Genomic DNA, 22,500 nt, shown 5'->3' on the forward strand with positions numbered 1-22,500 from the left:
GCTACCGTTAGGCATGAAACCCCAACCCTCTCCCCAGTTCCTGAAAGAAAGTGAGTTTATGCAGATATGTTAAAATATACCTGTACACAGCATACCAACAGCACATATTGGTAACGTTTTGCTTTTGCGATGCATTTTGAATACACTGACATGGCACTGGAGTTGTTATGGACCACTGGCCATACAAAAACAACTATTTATGCTTTACTTAATGAACGATGAGCTTTACTTAATGAACGATGAGCTCTACTTAATAAACGATGAGCTCTACTTAATAAACAATGAGCTCTACTTAATTAACAATGAGCTCTACTTAATGAAGGATGAGCTCTACTTAATGAACGATAACCTCTACTTAATGAACGATGAGCTCTACTTAATGAACGATAACCTCTACTTAATGAACGATGAGCTTTACTTATTAATAAACGATGAGCTTTACTTAATTAACGATGAGCTTTACTTAATGAACGATGAGCTCTACTTAATAAATGATGAGCTCTACTTAATGAAGGATGAGCTCTACTTAATAAACGATGAGCTCTACTTCATGAACGATAACCTCTACTTAATGAACGATGAGCTCTACTTAATAAACGATGAGCTTTACTTAATGAAGGCTCACTTCAGGTAGGAAAGCTTCTCGCCGTTCCATTTGCGCAGAACTGTGCCAAGCTTGGCTCCATACTTAAACTCGGTCACCCTGCCCAGTCCAAAGTATTCACTGGCAGTGATGGCCTCTCCACCGAGATCAATGACCTTAGGGCAAAGAAGCAAACATCCAGAGCCATTAATACTGAACAAAGAGTCAATATGTTACATTACATCACATTACATTACATTTGGCTGACGCATTTTTAACCAAAGCGACTAACAACATGGTAAACAGTTTATGTTTTAAAACAATTCTCTCAACAATTTTAGGACAATTTAAAAAAGGTAGAGTACAGTAAGAATAAGTGCATCAGTGATTGCTTGATTGATTGTACTAGGATCAACAATATGTAACATGTCATATTGAATTTTGTTGCCATGTTTCATGAACTAAAATGGAAATTTCTGTATTTGCACATAAAGCAAATTCTGTACAAATTCCCACAGTTATCATCATGCTGTTTAAGACCAAAGGCATCTACTGATTTCCTGAACTGGTCAGTTCCTGAACTACTCAATGAGATTGTTCCATATTGTGTATCATTGTGCTGCTCCACTGATAGATCGATCTTTATTGATGTTGTAGAAATAAATAATATCACAAACACCTAGAGTAGCCTACAATAATAATAATAATAATAATAATAACAACTAGAAATGCAATTCCAAGGAATTACCAGTGCATGAAAATGCTAAAGTTGTGATGTAAAATATCATGTATAGTTAAAACAGATAATACAGAGATGGTTACTACGGTGATGCTAAGATAGATATGGTGGTTGCATAGCTTAATTGATAGTTGATAAAGTTGATAGTTTAAAAGTAGACTGTTTAAAAGCTGAATGTAGATAGTTTAAAAGTTGTTGATAGACAGTAGATAGTTTAAAAGTTGATAGACAGCTAGTTTAATAGATAGTTTAATGATAGTTTAAAAGTAGACCGTTTAAAAGTTGAAGGTAAGTAATTTAAAAGTTCTTGACAGACTGGAAGTTGAATGAATGTTGATATTCAAATAGTTTAATGGCTGTGTATAGGTAGATATTTGATGATAACTGAAAGTTGGAATGACTCTAATGTTTGCTAGCAGTTATGCTAAGATTTTTAACTATGCTAACCATGCTACTTAGCTAATGTTTTATAGCAGTGCTAGCAATGCTAACATGCTAACCATGCTACTTAGCTAACTTAACAAACATTTTCTAGCAGTTTTGCTAAACATGCTAACTATGCTAACAAAGTTAGCATGCTAACTATGTTAACCATGTTACTTAACTAACTTAGCTAATCATTTTTAGCAGTTATGCTGACTAGCATGCTAACTATGCTAAACATGTTACTTAGCTAACCTAGCTAATCATTTTTAGCAGTTTTGCTAAAAATGCTAACTAGCATGTTAACATGCTAACTATGCTAACCATGTTACTTAACCAACCTAGCTAATCATTTTTAGCAGTTTTGCTAAAAATGCTAACTAGCATGTTAACATGCTAGCATGCTAACTATGCTAACCATGTTACTTAGCTAATCATTTTTAGCAGTTTTGTTAAAAATGCTAACTAGTATGCTAACTATGTTAACCATGTTACTTAACTAACTTAGCTAATCATTTTTAGTAGTTATGCTAACTAGCATGCTAACTATGTTAACCATGTTACTTAGCTAACTTAGCTAATCATTTTTAGCCGTTTTGCTAACTAGCATGTTAACATGCTAGCATGCTAACTATGCTAACCATGTTACTTAGCTAACCTAGCTAATCATTTTTAGCAGTTTTGTTAAAAAATGCTAACAATGTTAACATGCTAACTTTGCTAACCATGCTAACTAGCTACAGTGGGTAGGAGTCATAGTTGATGAAAAGTGTTGACATAGTTGATGACAAGTTAAAAGTTGTTGATAGACAGCTAGTGAATGTATATAGTTTAAAAGTTTAAAAGTTGAATGTAGATAGTTTAAAAGTTGTTGATAGACAGCTAGTTTAATAGATAGATAGTTTAATGATAGTTTAAAAGTAGACCGTTTAAAAGTTGAATGTAAAAAGTTCAGTAGTTACATTGTTTAACAGTGGATTATTGTAGTGAGCACTTTTATTTTGAAACAGTTTTGGGCAGAGGAAACAGTTGAATAGGATGTGTAGTCTTAATTGACCCAGATTGTATGCTTAAAGCCTGAGGCTGCAGGTGGCCTGAACACCTGCCATAGGATTCTAATTGCTTAATGGCCGTATTATGATGTCATAATCGGCAATGTTAAGTCTATGGGGATTTTTAAAAAGTTTTTCTTTAATAGTTTAAAAAGTATAAAAGTTTCAAAGTTGAAAAGTCATACCAACCCGATCTGTTTGAAGACCTACGTTACAAAGTTTGAACGAAGTTTCTAAGTTAAACTGTTCAAGAGAAATTGCATACGGAAAAAGTGGTAAGCGGAATAATAATAAGAAGTTGTTGAAGTTGCCTAGGAAGAACAGTACAGTGCATTTTCATGCACTGTAATGAATGTGTACCTCTTGAAAGATGAAAGGTCTGGAGCCAGCACTAAACCAGGTGGTGTTGAGGTTGTGCAGTCTGTCGAAGACGGCCTTCATGTCTCCCGGCCACATGTGCTTGCAGGCGTCCACCCTGAACCCGGCCACACCCATGTCAATCAGCTTGTTCATGTAGTCGGCCGTCTTGCTCCGTACGTAGTCCTTCTCCAGGGCCAGGTCGAGCAGACCCACCAGACGACAGTCCCTCACCTGCGCACACAAAGGAGACGTAGGGAAATGCAGCTTGGATCAAGACACGTGTCGTGCGGCCATAGTCCTGTATATGGATTAACCCCGATTAACCCTTAACCCTTAGAACCCGATTGACGCAAAGTGCGTCAAAAAACACACCCTTTCTTCTCTGTTACATTGCTCCTGAACGGTTCATCGCAGCGAGATGAAACCTTTATTGCACGACAGAGCAGAAGTGGGGCTTTCCAACGAGACTACACACTTGTCTGTACGATCAAGTATGAAAATTAAAAAAAATCATGAAATTAAATCAAATTGCATCATATTTACAGTCTATACTTCTCTGCATTCACCTGCACACACATTACTCTAGTTTGAATTACTCGCGAACCCGTGATCGCATCGATATGGCAAGCATATCAGATGAAAGAGGGGGCACAGGGCTATCCATTGGTACCATGTTTATCGATCCTTCTGGCTTATAAAACCAGACGAAGTGACTGCAAAATAATAACGTCATGTACACAAACCAACGCTGCACACTCATTACTCTCGTTTGAATTACTCGCGGACCCGTGATCGCATAGATATGCCACGCATGTCAGATGAAAGAGGAGACTCAGAGCTATCATTTGATACCAAGTACATCCTTCTGGGTTATAAAACAGACGAAGTGACAGCAAAATAATAACTTCATATAGCTGGACTTACCCCACGTTTTTGTCTGTTCTTGTGGCAAAGCATGTTTATAATCCAATGCTATCATGTGTTTCTCTATGGCAAAGCATGTTCATATTCCGGTTTTGAGATCCTAGCAAATTCCTGCATGGCATCCAATTCAAGGCTCACATTGCATCCCAATTTCAACAAATAAACACCTTTTTTGCCTTTACTTTGTTCATGGCAATGCAGTAAAGAGTTGAGAATTATTATGACTGCATACACACAGGCACGCAGGCTAACACGCAACCTCGGGTCAAGTCAGGTCAGATCAGTTCGTGTCACAGATATGGAGCGCAGAAAGGTCATTTTTCATCACTAAATAAAAAATGGCATTTATTTCCGTAAATCACACAGCAAATATTTCTGTAAATTGCTCAGCCCCAGAGTATCCCTCCAACATGGCAATTATATTGCCCGATTCAGGACAGTCTGCCCTACACACACATGAAATGCATGTAGAGCTGTGAGCTTGCTGTGGTGAGATACATGTCGAAATATAAGAATTTTTATAATACACTTTTTATATTTTAATTCTTTAAAAATCAAAATAAAATCAATGCTAGTATTAATACATGAAATGATGGCAGATCTGAATAGCCTAAACTCTCCTGAAAAAAACAATATATAATATATGTGTGTGGCACTTACAATGACCAGAATAAATCCTTATGAATAAAGGTAGTGAAAATGCCCTAAAAACAGCTTAGGGTTCTAAGGGTTAAAGGTGTGGGGTTTTGAACATTCTAACAAAATTGAAGGTTCTAAAATTCTATGTTGAATTCAATGAACCCAGATATTCGTTAGAACATTCATTTTCCAACATTGTGACGGTACACCTTTAAGGGTTAAGTCTAGTCTGACACTAAAAGCATTTTTCAATGGACCTTTTCATGGAAGTTTTCTTTCAGTCTATGACCAGTCCATGAATGGGGCAACTGGCAAGGCAATATTAAATTATAAATGATGTGAAATTGTTCATGTCAAACAACTTCACTGCATTCATTAAGAACATCACATCATCATGCATCTTGGCGTCATGGCATCTTAATCCATAACGCACTGTAGGCACACTTGTTTTTTTTTTATGCCATCTGAGCCACAGACCTGGTTAGGGTCGCCATAGTTCTCGATCTCTCCACTGCCAGTTCTGCATTTGCCATCGTTGAAGTCCAACTTTGAGTAGGGCACGGAGGGGAAGTCCTTTGTGTTGGCGTTAAAGTAGGATCCGCAGCTTGAGTGGCGACCCTCACCTCCACCGGCTCCACACATGTGGTTGATAACCGCGTCCACATAGATGTTGACCTGTGTATACATTCAGAGATGAGAAAATTTGAAGATGAGATGAGAAAATGTAAATGTAAATCAGGTTTATAGGCCAATAAGGAATTTGGTCTCTGCATTCATCCCATCCGTGAATTAGTGAACACACAGAGCACACAGTGAACACACAGTGAGGTGAAGCACACACTAACCCAGAGCAGTGAGCTGCCTTGCTACAGCGGCGCTCTGGGAGCAGTGAGGGGTTAGGTGCCTTGCTCAAGGGCAATTCAGCCGTGGATGTGGGCATGGGAGAGCAGTGCTCAACCACTTCCCCCGCCCACCTATTTCCTACTGGGTCGGGGATCGTACCGGCAACCCTTCAGTTACAAGCCCAAAGCCCTAACCTGTAGGCCACGGGTGTGTACCAAGGGTAGTACACACTTTGTGTGAGGTACTGTTCACTGGTGAAGAGCTTAGAAATGACAGAAAGGTGTCCCACACATCCATAGGTAGCCATTCTACTGATTCCTCATTCCTCAATAGAATATCTATATATTTTTTGTTAGTAGTCAATCATTTGATTGTAGAAAGACTCCACTAACATATTGATACAGAGGTTTTTTGCCATTGAGCCCTGAAAGAAAGAAAGTCTGGAGACAATGTAATGCTGAACTGTCATACTCCTCCTCACGTCATCAACCTCACACCTCCTCAGTGTTTTTTTGCAAGTTGTTATTATTTTATCTTTTATCTCCTTATATATTCCTCCCCCTTTATACTCACACTTCAGTCTTGTTTAATTAGCAATTATACTGTTTTTAAGTTGAACTGGCTCTTGAGCATAAGAAATGTCATTATTGATAATTTATGTATTTACGTATTTATGAGTACATGACAATAAACTTAAACTTAAATTGATATTTAATGACTGAGGCCAGACGTTATTAGGTCAAGCATAAGTGTGCTAGTCTTGACCCAGAAACACTAATATGCATCAACACAACATTGCCACATGCATGTTTAGTGCAAAACTATTGTTAGAGTGCCTTTTACCCCAACTTTATTGCATCTGGAGATCATATCCTGGAGCTCCTTCTCATTTCCTGATCGGGAGCACAGGTTGTATCCGATTGGCTGGTATCTCTGGTACCAGGCCCTCCAGGGGTGGTCCAGAACAATGTGTTCGCTCGGAGGGGAGATCTGGGATGGGGGTTCAACCACATTTCAACCTTCAGCACACATACACTTTCCTGCAGGTCCACTAGAGCAAAGGGCTAATGACACAAATGTCAGTGGTTTGATTCAACAACATTTTCTGATAAACTGCGGATTCCAAGCATATACTGTATCATCAGGAAGAAAATAAACAAGGCATCTGTAATAAATAATTACCTATACCTACAATCCCCATCACTAGAGGGATATAACTTTAATTTAAGGCAGATAACAGCGTTAAGTGTCATTTTCATGTCGTTTTCTATACACAACAAAGTACAACAAAGTCTTCAGACTAAACATACCTGAACACCTCCGTAGCCATTTGGTGCCAGGTATCGCTCACACTCCGCAGCTATGTCCGCCCATCGCCACTCAAACAGATGGACGATGGAGGTCCGTCCATGCTTGGTGTGAGGGTTGTGCTGGGCTACGCTTAGCCCCAAAAGAGCAGCAAAAATCAGCAGCTTCATTTTCTAGCGCAGCTCAGAGGAGTGCAGCCGGAGCACTGTGGGCTTGGACTTTATACACTGTCAGCAGACACGCACACGTTGCCACATACACACATGCGTGCACACACACACTCGCAGAGATATCTGAAAAGTGGGAAATATAAATAATCCTTATCTGTATAATGAGAAAAAGTCCAGACAACAAGCTGATGTTGTTTTCCCCACCATAGAGCACCATAGGGAGACATGGTTTAATAATGTACCATTAACATGTAACAGCATATAGAAAATGACATGAAACTGTTTACACATGGATTGCACTAAATGGATAAAATATGCACATTTCCTATTTTGCAAGAGAGGATTAATTACATTTAATTGTCGGGCCTAACTTGCACTGCATTTCATTAGCTACTGCATTTCATTGGCTCTGTACCTGTACTCTGCTAAATGACAATAAACTTGAATCTAATCTAATCTAATCTAATCTAATTTGCATGAACTTTATGTGCTTCTTAGGAGAAATGAAGTGAGGGAATGTGCAAAAATACTCAAAATTACAATAATGATTTATATAAACATTTATATAACATTACCCAGCATGCTACAAACATCTGCTCTTCCCTTTTCCATTGGCTGTCCTTCACCTTGATAACATTCTCTCTTTGACCACCTTAACAGCCAAGGGGCGTAACTTTGGCTTACATAAAGGGGGGGGGGGGGGGGGGCACTTCTTCACATTGATATCACAGGGGTAAATGGCAAATATGAACCATAAAAAATAAAAACCATAAAAAATGTCTATATCATTCGTAATAAATAATAATAAAAAATCTACTGTTTTACTACTGTTTTACTAATGTCCACAGCCTAATGTTTTTACTACTGTTTTACTGCTACACTGTTTTTCATGCTATATTAGCACACATGACCAATGGCTTTTGCTACAATACTGAATGTCTGTAACCCTATTACCTCAACCTGTTCTTGCACTGACATTATTTTTTTTATATTACCTTGTCTACATTATACTTTACTCTCTTATTTGTCCATATTATTTATGCTGGTCTCTAGACCTTATTCTTGCACTGTTGGACTACTGTTGGACTACTTTTTGCACCTTCACCATGATACTCACTCTCTTGAGCACCTTACCATGCACACAGAACTACAGGACTACTGTTGGACTACTTTTGGAGTTTTTACTCAAGCACACTGTGGATTTTTTTTTAATTTAATTTAATTTAATTTAATTTATATAGTATATTTAGTATTTAGTTTTGTTAGTTTTTCTTATCTTCTACTGTCTTTATTGTACAGTGGAATTTGGTTATATGTTTATACTTATACTTATATTTACCATTTCTGCTGTAAGTGCATGTTGTGTGTGATGTCTGTATGCTACTGAGACCTTTGAATTTCCCCTTGGGGATCAATAAAGTATCTATCTATCTATCTATCTATCTATCTATCTATCTATCTATCTAATTGAGCTAAAGTAAACATCGGTTTTCATGTATTCTGTATCAGTGCTGTTTTACCTCAAGATTATTGGATATTTCTGCACATTTCTACACATTTCATTCAAAAGATATTCTTTAGAGGATACATTTGTTACAATGTCACACTCACAACATGAGTTTGCATGAGTAATCATGAGTTATCATAAGTTATCATTAGTTTGATGGGCTTGCTGAGACTACTAGACAAAAGTATTTTGTACTCCCTCTACTGGTCATAAGTGAGAATACAGGTTAAGATTATGTTGCCCTCGACTGATAAAGCTCAATAGAAGCTCAAGGGCCTGAGCACAGCTATTTTTCTACTGAAAGTAATTGTCAAAAATTGTCAGGATGATTTCTAGAAATGTCAGTGGTATGATGCAACAAACAGGTTGAGGAGGAGGAAAAGGCAAAACGTATATATATATATATATATGGTCGTCCTACTATGGGACTAATAAATAGTCTCGACCCAAAAAACTGTATTTTCTTATTTAAAATAATAATAATAATAATAAACCGAAATTATGTAAAACAAAAAAAAAGTTTTTAAGTTGCTCTAGACTGATCTGTGTGGATTATTGGGCCTTAGTATTTTAATGCATGTCTATGGATCAAGTAGTACAGAAACATTAGAAATCAGCTAAAAGAGGGCAGTGCACAGTAGTCAATAAGTAACCTCCCTCCACATCTTAAGAGACGTGCTAGTGAGAGATGCTAGCACCCATGGATGAGTTTCCTCTCCATGAAATCTGCACTTCAGAAGCACCTACATACACCAAACTTTCCAGTCATATTTATGTAAGTAATCAACTAGGGAATCAACTTCCCCCCCATATTAATGTAAGTAATCAACTGGGGAAGTTTCATAGTGATCTCTGCTCACTCAGGTGAAAATGCATTCTGGGAGCTCTGGGAAGTAAACTTTTGTCTCCTCATAAAGCCTAGGCAGACTTTTATTTTGGCTGCAAAGTGGGAAAGCAAAAAAGCGCATATATGGAAACATTGTTTGTGTCAAAGATACACATACGATGCACATCTATGCTTGATATATTAGGTCTACTGTAAAAATAAGGAATGAGAATGGTAAAAGTGTAAATGGAGCCAACCTATGTATGATACAAAGTCTTTCTCTGGGATTGGGTAGGCTACAACTAATGAGGATACATTATTTCCCAACAATCCCAGTTACAACAAATCACCTGTAGTTTGGATGTGGGTTGCTGCCATAGACGGTAAACGAAAGGTTGCTGCATTCATCGTGCAAGCTGCCATGAGAAGTCATCGCCTATACTAGCGACTTTTATTTTCAATACACTCGGAAGCTATCCCTAAGTTTTCTCAAACAACTTCCGTCTCACGTTGATTTCACGTTTATGAATAATGTTTAGAAACTACATGTGTGTGTCTCAAAATTAAGAAGGTAAACAACGCTCATTGTTTGGTATTTAAAATATACTGTTGTGTTACGAGGTCTATGCGGTTATACATATTTGAACAACAAGTTGCAATGTTTTGAATTAGTTAGCTAATATTAGCTTGCCGAATAGCGCGCAATTGAAGCCAACGTCAGCTAGCTTTCTAGGTAGCTAACCGGTAATGTTAACTCCATTGATTGATTTGACTGGTTTGTGGGCATCATTTTACCATACCTGCTCGTATCTGCACTAAACTAACGTTAACGTTAGAGTTTGTTTACATAACGTTGCATTTTGTAACTCAAGTGCGTGTCCTGTCTTTGTTTAGTAACTCCGCAACCTAACTTCTTTGCTGGGTCTGAAAACATGGAGAAAGATTCTCGTGTAAAGAAAATAGCTGCACCTTCTGTGTCCCAAATCAACGCCGAATATGTCACACAGGTAAAGACAGCTAAAAGTTTGTTGCCAGACAAAACATTGTTTTGACTGCAGAAGTTTTTCAGTTGTTCTGCTGAAGTATCATACATATATTATTGCTTCTGATGGTGTTCACCAATAGACACATTCACTTCAGCTGCTTTACTGAAACATAATGACATGTTTTGACGCGAACCTTGCTATCATTTACAGCTGGCTAACAAATATTGGGCACCCCTTGTTAAGAAAAAATTACCTTTCGACCCTAAGGTAAGCTTCTGCAATCGATAATCTTTTATCAATAAAAAATAATATTATTTACACTTACTTGTTTCTGACATGTACCTGAGCCAGATCTTTTCTTCCATTGTAGGTAATAGAGGACATATATCAGAATGAGATTCAGAAATCAAAGTAAGTTTCATTATGAATTGTGGGTTGAACATACATCTGGTAGACAAACTTTTCTGGTTGTAGTATAGATGTGTTCTCTGCTCAGTACTGGTCTTTTGGATCCCTGTTTACAAATGTCTGTTTATATAATACATGTTAGGTGTAACAAATACCCTAAGTGCATAATGTATGTATACATCTAAAGCATGTTGAGAAGCATTGTTTTTTTCCTTTCAGGTTTGCTATAAGGAAAATCATGTTGCTGGAATTCAGTCAGTACTTGGAGAATTACCTGTGGGTGAACTACACACCTGAAGTGTCTAGCAACGCCTACCTCATGTCAATCTGCTGCATAGTCAATGAGAAATTTCGTGAGAACGTGCCGGCATGGGAGGTAAGGGCGCCGTGGTAACAGAAATAAAATTAGAAGGGCATGCAGAGATCGCTGACCTCTGCTAAACCCAAATGCTGTATTGTAGCGTTACCCAAAGTAAAACTACATTTGTAGATCTGCCTTGTGAATTAGATCTGCTTTAAATGGGCCCTGCTTTCATAGGGTCTTTCTTGGCCTATGCATTTACTTTCCACCATGTTTCTTAAAGAACAGGACTGTAACTATTGTGTAATTCTGACAGGAATAAAGGCAGATAGACAAAGCTCACTGAAAACATTACATTCCTCTGTGTTGGCAGTGCACTGAATAATCTCACACTTACATGAACATAACATTTCAACCATCAGCCTTTTTCTGTACATGTTTTTAAACAGCATGTGGTTAAGTGGTGATTGTGTGACTATTTTTATTTTGTACCAAGCAAGAGCATCTTTTGAAATTCACACATGCATGTTATTTCACTATGTATAACGCAGAAGGGTCTTATATCTGCTACAATAGTAGTTGTAGAATACAAGAGTACGTACTCTAAGCGATGCTGGGTAACGTCACTTCTGTTGCCTTTCAAACAAAACAGAGAGCAAGCTAGCTCGCTACTTCCTCCCCCTCCCTCCCGTGCTGCTCCCGTGCAATTGAAACTCTCCTAAACGTGCATCTCGTCTGTGATTTGCTAGAACAGTTTGTTATGTTTTTTTGGGCTAGGTTTGCCCAGGTTGTTTTTGTTGCCCTTTTTGGAGCCTGGGCTGTCCACAGAGTTTGCGCTTTTTTACAGTGTATTCAGGACACAGACAGCTAGCGGTTGGTTAGGTGATGTTTGCAGTAAGTGACCATAAAATGTTTAAGCCTAAAAAACGTGTGGCCCAGAGCTTAGAGCACCTTTAATATGTAGGTACTCCTATCATCCACTACTAGTATTGAAAGATGCAGTGGTGATTCCTAACTATAGTCTCCTCTGCACTGTATCTTGCATGTTATCATTCTATTGCTGTAGCTGTAGTTCTGTGGCTTAAATGTTATTATATGTATGTAATTAGTAATGTATAATGTTATTGTATTGCTGTAAGTCGCTTTGGATAAACACGTCTGCCAAATGAATACATGTAAATGTACAATATGTAATTACCATTCTGCAGACTAGTATAGTATAGAGTCTTTATTGTCCTATTAGGATATTCTTTTTCACACATCATTTACATTCCATGCAGGATATACACAGCCTCACACATATAACATATAACATAAAGACACTCCTCTTTGTTCAGGTGTTTAAAAAAGAGCCCAAGCACTTCCCCTTCTTCGTCAAGTGTGTGATGGAGGCCTCGCTAGCGGGCAGGGAAAAGGGCTTGTCCTTACGGGAACAGACCGTGCTCCTGCTCTTCCTTGACCACTGCTTCAACAGCCTGGTATGTCCGGGGAAACCTTCACTTCTCGCCATTTCTCCAGAGATAGAGACTAACGTAATCGTACAGTGGTATTTATTGATGCAAACCATTAATTATACACAATCAAGATGTTTCCTTCTCTCTTTTTTTTTTAAAAGCTATGACATCTATAAAATACAGACCATCATGTCTGCCTAATATGTCCACTAGATGGCAGTATTGGATTAGCATCTTGCCGCTCGTGGCTCATAATGCAGATCTTTGTTGCAGAAGCCCCAAATATTCCACCTGTCGTGTTGTATTGATCTCCAGAGCCTTCATCAGCCTCTTTTGCATATGTATGAGTTCAGTAGCAGCGGAATGAGGCAAAGTAATGAGTCATGCATGCGTCTCTCTTTCTCTCGCTTTCGCAGGAGGTGGATCTGATTCGTGAGCAGGTGCAGCAGCTCATATCTCTGCCCATGTGGATGTGCCTACTACCGGTATGCACCGCATTGCAATCATCCCTTACTCACTCACAAAGAGGCATCATGTTGGACAACCATGCAAACAGCAAGGAAAACAAAACACATTGCTTGAGTTTTATATTTGAAGAAATGATCATTAAAAAAAATCTTCACAGAGCAAAATGATAATGAATATGTAATGAAGGATTACGTGGCAAAGGTTACTCGATGCTTTATTTAGAAAGGCCACTGAGGGCAATGTTTGGCAATGCAGAGCAGCTTGCATTAATTATTTTGGCTGCTTCTGTGTGAAAGGCTTGGAAACACGTGCAGTCCTGCCTCCTGGAGATGGAGCAGATTTGTTAGTCATGATAGTGACGATGGGAGGGCTCCTATCCCCCCTCTCATTTGAAATGAAGGGGCTCGCATGAAATATGAATCCCTTTTTTCAACTGTCAAGATCTGACTAGCTCAGGTTCATCGTTTAACGATGCCTCGCTTGAACCAAGCAGCATTACAATGAATTTGGTTTGGAAAGATGACCTTGTGCTTTTCATACTGTTTTTTTTTTTTAGTCCAGACTGCAGCAGGAGATGAAGAAAGTTCCCAAGCTAAAAAAGTTCTGGAACCTCATCAAAAAGAACTACGAGAAGCTGGACCCAAAGAGTTCTGAGCAGTAAGACCATCACTTCCTTTCATGCATCGCCATGTGACCCCGGTTGCCTTGGATTGATGGGGGTTTTCATGCATCGCTCATCCGCTCGGCTCACACCTGTCCTTGTTTCTTTTTACGCAGAGCCAAAATGGAGAGAACGTTCCTGTCGGAGCTCATCAAGAAGTTTCTCCAGGTGCTGACGTCCATCCCAGCGTCAGGTAAGAGACTCTGACGCAGGCGCCCGTTCTCAAAGCACCCCTCTGCTGCCGGCTCCCGTTCTCAAAGCACCCCTCTGCTGCCACTGAGGCTCCCAGGCCTGCTGGTCTCTCGCTGGGCTAGCTTGCTCACTTGGTGCTCTCCTGACGTGAACTTCTTGAGCATTGAGAGGGGAAAAAAAGGTAAAAAAACTAAACTTGTTGTGGATATCGGAGCGTTGGACGTCAGATTCCAGGTTGTTGTGCAGAGCTGTGAGAATCTCTCTCGTCTTGGTGAGCCTTTGAAGCAGCTTGGCTTGGGGCCGCTATGAAACCCTGCTCTGGCTCCATCGGGGTGTGGATGGGGAAGCTCTAAACCCTACCTTTCATCTGATCTCATCCAGGAGTGTTTAAACCCTACCTTTCATCTGATCTCATCCAGCTTTGAAAGACAAGCCAATACAACCCCCCCAGCATCCATCCTCCTGTACTATAAAATGCTAGTTACATCATCAATTGACAGAGACGGTGCAGCAACCATTTTCCTGGACTGAATCCTGTCTGATTTGTCAGAATTTACACAGAATGACCCAACTTTCAATTTCGAGTGGTAGCATTAGATCACTAATCCAGAGAATTTTGAGTTGACCCTAAGGTTACCTCAACAGTTGAATATTGCCATAAAAAGCTGCCAGCACTCTGTTAAATCACTTCATAGCAGCTGTAATTGTTTGATGAATGAAGACATCAGCACCGCTTTTGATTAATTAAACTCTATATTTCAGCTGACACTTTGCTTATGTGTTCAGTCAATGACTGAAACCGCAACATGCTACCTCCATAAGCTATTATTCTCTCATTGCTTTCACCATGGAAGGTTAGGGGGGAAGACTCTTGCTAGGTGCAGTCAGCAATTGTGCAGGAAGTCGTGTTTGTTAATGTTTATATTAAACATTATTAGCACTTTTGTCCAAATCAATGCACATTATATTTTAACCATGGACAAAATGCTCACCCCTCCCTTCAGTATTCCCAGACAAACTCTGCACAGAGTTTCGTTTTTGTTTGGGGGACAGGATGCCCCCACTTTATGTCCAGTTTCCGGAGCCTGGGCTGCCCACAGAGACCGGCTTTTTTACAGTGCACTCACACAATGAGCAGCTAGCGGATTGTGAGGAGATGAATTGGGTCTGACTGCACTTTTAATCAATATGTCGACCATCCCCTCTAGCTGCACCCATCACCTCTAGCTGCACCCATCACCTCTAGCTGCACCCATCACCTCTAGCTGCACCCATCCCCTCTAGCAGCACCCATCACCTCCAGCTGCACCCATCACTTCGAGTTGCAGCCATCCCCTTGAGCAGCACCCATCCCCTCTAGCAGCACCCAGCAGTTTTAGGATTCCAAAGAAGCAACGGCAAATGCTGCCATTTTGATCCCCCCTCCTCCCAAAGACCCACATGTTTTTGTAGTGAAAATGCACCCTTATAATGTTTATGTTAATGCTATTTGGCAGATGCTTAAAGCGATGGTTCGGAGTAATTTCACTTTAAGGTCCTTTGCACCATGACCCCGAGCCAAACACCCTCCCAGAACCTGTAGAAAGTCATTCGTTTCTGACAGCGCTACTCGACCAGGGGACCAGGGCTCGACCAAGAGGAAACAGGTTCTGGTCTGACAGCGCTACTCGACCAGGGGACCAGGGCTCGACCAAGAGGAAACAGGTTCTGGTCTGACAGCGCTACTCGACCAGGGGACCAGGGCTCGACCAAGAGGAAACATGTTCTGGGAGGGTGTTTGGCTCGGGGTCATGGTGCAAAGGAAAATTAAATTACTCTGAAACATCGCTTTAAAGTGGAAAAGCCCACATTAAGCATAGTAGTAAAAGTATTAGATGGGATCTTTTGTGTAGTACTGCTCAGGGCTAACATACTGTGTGTGTGTGTGTGTGTGTGTGTTTTCCAGGAGCTGTTTCCATGGAGGCCGTGCATTACTGTGAGCGATTCATTGAGCTCATGATCGACCTGGAGGTAAGCTCACACCCGTCCAGCCACCTTAAGGCATCACTCCCAATACATATCACTGGAGAAACGGATGTGAAGATCACCTTGACCCATGTATAATGTCTATCCATGGCATTATCCATATGACTGTCTGTTCCAAACATGTTGTGCCACCTGCCTGAGAAATGCCTTTTAAAGGTACACTATGCAAGATTTTCACCTTTATGAAGCCTTTGATGGTAAACAAACTTGTAATAGGCGAATCGTTCACCTAGCATAGCTATACAGCATAGACGTAGCGATTCCCTATCGAGAAAACCAGCCATGCAACTTCCAAGAGTGGCGCCCTGCCAAAACTCACGAGAATCTGAAACATTACCTTGTCAGTAGATATAGCTCTTTGGAGATAGTTTTTGCCTGTTGTTAATCATTCACCTCCATAACAAAAGCATTTGCATTGTGTACAGGGGGTACAAGTCGTGAGAAGTTTGCTATTTACAATAGCGGAGTAATATATAAATACATCGCGACTCTAGAGGGAGCTCTACACTCGCCAAAAATACCTTAACCTGCATAGTATACCTTTAAATACCTAAACCTGCATAGTGTACCTTTAAATACCTAAACCTGCATAGTGTACCTTTAAATACCTAAACCTGCATAGTGTACCTTTAAATACACAAATTAATGCAAAGTGAGCAAAAAATAGTAAATAGTACGTTTTTTAAAAAAAGATAAAAAAAACATTGTGTTGCACTGGGGCACAGCATCCGCAGAGAAAAAGAGTCGAGGCGCTCAGAGGAGTGTGCATGAGAGACCAGGCGCTCAGAGGAGTGTGCATGAGAGACCAGGCGTTCAGAGGAGTGCGCATGAGAGACCAGGCGCTCAGAGGAGTGCGCATGAGAGACCAGGCGTTCAGAGGAGTGTGCATGAGAGACCAGGCGTTCAGAGGAGTGCGCATGAGAGACCAGGCGTTCAGAGGAGTGCGCATGACAGAGTCGAGGCGTTCAGAGGAGTGTGCATGGCAGAGGCACAAAGGTGGGATGGACAGAATGCACAAAAGAGGACGAGAACGTGCCCGTCTCGGAGCATGGCATCGTCGTGGATACTGGTGACAGGGATGGCATCTCTCGGTTCCTGAGAGTGTGTGAGCTTGTGTTCTTGGCCCGTCTTTGTCACACCGTATAGAGCTTTAGAAAGAGCTGCTCAGGATCTGGTTGTGTTTGTCTCGCCTCAGTCAGCACGGAGAGGCTTGAGTGATATTCGCTTTAACAGTGGAGACATCTATTATTAATAATAATAATATAATAATAATAATAATAATAATAATAATAAGCTTTATTTGTATAGCACCTTTCATACACAGAATTCAGTTCAAAGTGCTTTACAGTTGGAGCATGTAATACAATAATAGAGAAGAGTCAGTCATTATCAGTCATTCCTCTTCGTTGCTGTGGCCGTTTATGATCCAATCAGCAACATATCAGAAATATAGATAAGAACATCAGAATATCAATAAGAGATTGAGATTTTCACGTATTCTAAAAGCGACTATTCCATTGTGTCTGGAGTGTGTCGGTGTGTGGACATTGTGTCTGGAGTGTGTCTGTGTGTGGACATTGTGTCTGGAGTGTGTCTGTGTGTGGACACAGCTTTTCCTCTTTGCCTCTCCTCCATGATTTCCTTCAGACAAAGAGAAGGCTCATCACACACACACACACACACACACACACACACACACACACACACACACACACACTCTGTCTCTCTCTGTGTGGAGTGAATTGATTAAGTGTGACAGGCTATACTTCCCTTTCCGGGCGAGAGAGTGGCAAAAGGCCCTGGAGAAATACCAGCTTTATTATCGTTTTTAAAATTAGCGCTTGAAGCCTACAGTCTACGCATCTGGAGGATGAGAGTGAGGGTGGTGGAGATTGCTTCTCTCTCTCCCTGTGGTCGTGAGCAGGGATGCCTCATTTGTGTTGGTGCCCTATATGGTGAACACACGTCTTCTTTCTCCCTCTCCCACACACACACACTTTCTGCAACCAAAATCATGTTTCTTACATTGCTGTTTTTAATAAGCACCTCACTTAACCTTGGTTGGCTGATAGACGTGTTCAAAGACAGGAAGAATTTTGCGGCGACTTTTTTCGAACAGGTCGCGTGCACGTTGTGAAGGCCTGATATCAGCTGGGCTGCTGATGCGTTGTGAAGGCCTGATATCAGCTGGGCTGCTGATGCACACAGCTATAGGGGAATTGATCAAAGGCGCCCTCTCTGGCAACCCCAGAGGGCGTCCGGCCGCCCGAGCAGATCCATCACCCTCTGATCCAGGGCGTGGCGTGTGGACGCCTGCCAAAGGGCTGGTCCAGCGCAGCGGCCAGGTTCACGGAGTCGAGTGCTAACTAGGGAAGCTCCCCTAGCTGTGCATGCAGAACAGGAACAGCAACTGTAAACATGCTGCTAGCTGAATGGGTCGGTATGACCCCCAACCAGCTATGGTTTTGAATATCTTTGTTTCACATTTCACATGCTGTAGGTAGAGCTTAGATGTTATTAGGTGGTTGTTGTTGATGTTATTGTTGCGGCCTTTGTTGTTGCTGGTGTTGTTGTTTCTGTTGTCGTCATCTTTGTTGTTGCTATTATTATTATTGTTATTGTTGTTGGTGTTGTGGTCGCGGTCATGGTTGTTGTTGCTATTATTATGACCGCCGCGCAGCGAAGCGGTGGTCATATAGGTTTAGTCAGATTTTTTTTTTTTTTTTTTTTTTTTTTTTTTTTTTTTCCGCATGCCCAAATTTCTGTCAATGATTCCCGGGACACTGAAAGACCGGGGTACACGAAACTTGGTGGGCATGTAACCCCACATGGATAGCATGGAACCATCGTTTTTCGTTTTGATCTGTAGCCCCCCCGCTGGACTGGACCCCCCGAAAGGAGGGTAGGGCAGACACAGTTTTCTGTGAATATCTCGAAAACCGTAGGGTTTAGGAGGACCATTTTTTTTTTGTATGTTGATCTCAAGGGGCCATGTCAACCCATTCCATAACCACTCATTTCATGTATAGCGCCACCTAGTTAAACACAAAAAAGTAAAAATGAGGTGTTGTAATTGAAGGTATCTGTGACCTAACAAAGTCAAAACTGTACAAAATTGGAAGTGTAGGATCATTATGACACCCTCTGTATGCACGCCAAGTTTCGTGGAATTCCGTTCATGGGGGGCCACACAATAAATTCATTTATGTTACTATACACCAACTGGCCTGTAGGTGGCCGGAGACAGTTTTCTGTGAATATCTCGAGAACCGTAGGGCCTAGGAGGTCCACCTTTTTTATGTATGTTGGTCTTAAGGGGGCATGTCAACCCATCCCATTACCACTTATTTTATGTATAGCGCCACCTAGTTAAAAATGAAAAAGCAAAAAATTAGGTGTTTTCATCACAATATCTCTGGCTGACAAGGTCAAAACTGCACGAAATTAAAAGTGTAGGATCATTATGACACCCTCCGAATGCATGCCAAGTTTTGTGTACTTTAGTTCATGGGGGGCCTTACAATAAAATAATTTATGTGTACATTTAGTGACGTACACCAACAAGGATTCCCGGGACACTGAAAGACCGGGGTACACAAAACTTGGTGGGCATGTACCCCCACATGGATAGCATGGAACCGTCATTTTTCGTTTTGATCTGTAGCCCCCCCGCTGGACTGGACCCCCCGAAAGGAGGGTAGGGCAGACACAGTTCTCTGTGAATATCTTGAGAACTGTAGGGCCTAGGATGACCATTCTTTTCTGTATGTTTGCCTCCAGGGGTCATGTTAACCCATTTCATGTGCACACATGTGCACAGATACACACACACACACACATACATTCACAGTAATCATACGTATGACACATACTCACACAGTAGACATATGTACGCTTGCATGCACAGGCACATACGCAGGCACAAACACAAGCACGCACGCACGCACACACACACACACACACACACTCACACACACACACACACACATAACATAAACATAACACAAACAATCAAGAATTTCTCAGAATTATAAACAGGCAAGATGGAGGTGGGGTTGTATAAAATGAATTTTACATGTGAAATCTATGAACTAATCATGTTTTGGTACTTGTTGTCTAGCAGATACCAGTGAGAATTGAGTGTGGATAATGCAATTTAGTGAGACAGTTAGAATCATATAGGCCTTTCAGCGTGATTTCTTTTTGTGGAAAAAATGTGCTGGACTGGGCGGCGGTCATATTTTGTACCGCTCTGCGGTACATCTAGTTATTATTGTTATTGTTGTTGGTGTTGTGGTCGCGGTCATGGTTGTTGTTGCTATTATTATTATTGTTATTGTTGTTGGTGTTGTGGTCGCGGTCATGGTTGTTGTTGCTATTATTATTATTGTTATTGTTGTTGGTGTTGTGGTCGCGGTCATGGTTGTTGTTGCTGCTGTTGTGGTGTTTGTTGTTGTTATTGTTGTTGGTGTTGTGGTCGCGGTCATGGTTGTTGTTGCTGCTGTTGTAGTGTTTGTTGTTGTTGTTGTTGTTGGTGTTGTGGTCGCGGTCATGGTTGTTGTTGCTATTATTATTATTGTTATTGTTGTTGGTGTTGTGGTCGCGGTCATGGTTGTTGTTGCTGCTGTTGTAGTGTTTGTTGTTGTTATTGTTGTTGGTGTTGTGGTCGCGGTCATGGTTGTTGTTGCTGCTGTTGTAGTGTTTGTTGTTGTTGGTGTTGTGGTCGCGGTCATGGTTGTTGTTGCTGCTGTTGTAGTGTTTGTTGTTGTTGTTGTTGTTGTTGTTGATGTTGTTTTGTTTGCCGCACCTTGATGCTCCCAGTAAGTGTGTGAGCTTGAAGAATGCTTCCCACTCCGCTCGGCCCAGTTTGTGTGTCTCGTCAGCGCGTGGCGGTTATGAGGAAATAAAAGCCTGCTGGTGCCAGAAGGGCACTTTTATTATCGTTTACCGTTTACTGCATGGACCCTTCCTCTGACTAAATTGTTGGTATTGATCTCTCTCCTTGTCTCTTCTTCCACCCTCTACCCCTCCATCCCTCTCTCTCCTATTCACCCCTCCTTTCTCTCTTTCTTCCATTCTTCTCCTTTCCCCCTGTTTCCTTCTCTCTCTCCCTCCCTCTCTTTCTCTCTCTCTCTCTCCCTCCCTCTCTCTCTCTCTCTCTCTCTCTCTCCCTCTCTCTCCCTCTCTCCCTCCCCCTCTCTCTCTCTCTCTCTCTCCCTCTCTCTCCCTCTCTCCCTCCCCCTCTCTCTCTCTCTCTCTCTCCCTCCCTCTCTCTCCCTCTCCCTCCCTCTTTCTCTCTCCATCCTCCCCTCTCTCTCTCCCTCCCTCTCTCTCCCCCCCCTTCTCTCTCTCTCCCTCTCTCTCCATCCCTCTCTCTCCATCCCTCTCTCTCTCCCTCCCTCTCTCTCTCTCCTTTCCTCCCTCCCTCTCTCTCTGTCTCTCTCTCTCTCTCCCCCCCTCTCTCTCTCTCTCTCTCTCTCTCTCTCCCTCTCTCTCTCCCCCTCTCTCTCTCTCTCTCTCTCTCTCTCCATCCCTCTGTCCCTCCCTCCCTCTCTCTCTCTCTCTCTCTCTCTCCCCCCCCTCTCTCTCTCTCTCTCTCTCCATCCCTCTGTCCCTCCCTCCCTCCCTCTCTCTCTCTCTCTCTCTCTCTCTCTCTCCATCCCTCCATCCCCCACAGGCTCTCCTGCCCACCCGTCGCTGGTTTAACACGGTCCTGGACGACTCCCACCTGGTGGTGAGCTGCCACCTGTCTCCTCTGAGTCAGAGGGAGAAGGAGGGACACCTCTTCTGTCAGGTACACTCTTACCTTACGTACACTCTTACCTTACGTACACTCTTACCTTACGTACACTCTTACCTTACGTACACTCTTACCTTACGTACACTCTTACCTTACGTACACTCTTACCTTACATACACTCTTACCTTACCTTACATACACACTTACCTTACGTACACTCTTACCTTACGTACACTCTTACCTTACGTACACTCTTACCTTACATACACTCTTACCTTACGTACACTCTTACCTTACATACACTCTTACCTTACCTTACATACACACTTACCTTACGTACACTCTTACCTTACGTACACTCTTACCTTACGTACACACTTACGTACACTCTTACTTTTCAGCATGCTGGGTACTGATGTTGCGCTAAAGTGGTTTACCCAATTTGATTAACACTGGTCCTACAGTGTTGCATATTGCAAACAGGGCCATGGTCCTACAGTGTTGCATATTGCAAACAGGGCCATGGTCCTACAGTGTTGCATATTGCAAACAGGGCCATGGTCCTACAGTGTTGCATATTGCAAACAGGGCCATGGTCCTAGAGTGTTGCATATTGCAAACAGGGCCATGGTCCTACAGTGTTGCATATTGCAAACAGGGCCATGGTCCTAGAGTGTTGCATATTGCAAACAGGGCCATGGTTCTACAGTGTTGCATATTGCAATAGCAGGTGTTCCGCGCACGCATCTGCATTCTTAGCGGCGCCATCCTCCGCTTGAGGCCATTATGTTAGGGTCAAATAACTACATTGTGTTGCTTTAATATCTATATTATTAGCTAGGTAGATATTAGAATGTCCTAAAAGTAAAATAAAGTAAAATAAAGTAACTT

The 22,500-nt window shown here is 41.5% G+C and overlaps 2 protein-coding genes across 3 annotated transcripts in view; one reads left to right on the plus strand and one right to left on the minus strand.

The window, feature by feature from the left end:
- Positions 1–9,808, minus strand: part of LOC143134874 (alpha-amylase-like) — a 16,705-nt gene extending 6,897 nt beyond the window's left edge. The window contains exons 1-7 of the mRNA XM_076295579.1: positions 9,725–9,808; positions 6,874–7,164; positions 6,407–6,553; positions 5,198–5,395; positions 3,158–3,388; positions 626–759; positions 1–40 (exon numbers count right to left, since the gene is read on the minus strand). The exon at positions 1–40 is cut by the window's left edge and continues 83 nt beyond it. Coding sequence (XP_076151694.1) covers positions 1–40; positions 626–759; positions 3,158–3,388; positions 5,198–5,395; positions 6,407–6,553; positions 6,874–7,041 — 918 coding nt within the window. The 5' untranslated portion in view covers positions 7,042–7,164; positions 9,725–9,808. The remainder of the gene's footprint in view (positions 41–625; positions 760–3,157; positions 3,389–5,197; positions 5,396–6,406; positions 6,554–6,873; positions 7,165–9,724) is intronic.
- Positions 9,809–9,876: 68 nt separating this feature from the next.
- The window catches only part of aqr (aquarius intron-binding spliceosomal factor), a 120,231-nt gene continuing 107,607 nt past the window's right edge, over positions 9,877–22,500 (plus strand). Inside the window, exons 1-11 of one of the 2 annotated variants that reach the window (XM_076295580.1) lie at positions 9,877–9,945; positions 10,269–10,381; positions 10,571–10,627; positions 10,731–10,771; positions 10,988–11,144; positions 12,407–12,547; positions 12,940–13,008; positions 13,548–13,648; positions 13,769–13,845; positions 15,790–15,854; positions 21,547–21,663. In XM_076295580.1, the coding sequence (XP_076151695.1) occupies positions 10,307–10,381; positions 10,571–10,627; positions 10,731–10,771; positions 10,988–11,144; positions 12,407–12,547; positions 12,940–13,008; positions 13,548–13,648; positions 13,769–13,845; positions 15,790–15,854; positions 21,547–21,663 (900 nt within the window). In that variant the 5' untranslated portion in view covers positions 9,877–9,945; positions 10,269–10,306. Of the gene's footprint in view, positions 9,946–10,268; positions 10,382–10,570; positions 10,628–10,730; positions 10,772–10,987; positions 11,145–12,406; positions 12,548–12,939; positions 13,009–13,547; positions 13,649–13,768; positions 13,846–15,789; positions 15,855–21,546; positions 21,664–22,500 lie in introns of those variants that run through there. The other variant, XM_076295581.1, reaches the window with a different exon arrangement.

Source organism: Alosa pseudoharengus, unplaced genomic scaffold, assembly GCF_046254945.1.
Source record: "Alosa pseudoharengus isolate Yale_2024_CS ecotype anadromous, Long Island Sound unplaced genomic scaffold, YU_APseudo_1.1 YU_APseudo_1.1_scf_2, whole genome shotgun sequence".
NCBI classification, from domain to species: domain Eukaryota; kingdom Metazoa; phylum Chordata; class Actinopteri; order Clupeiformes; family Clupeidae; genus Alosa; species Alosa pseudoharengus.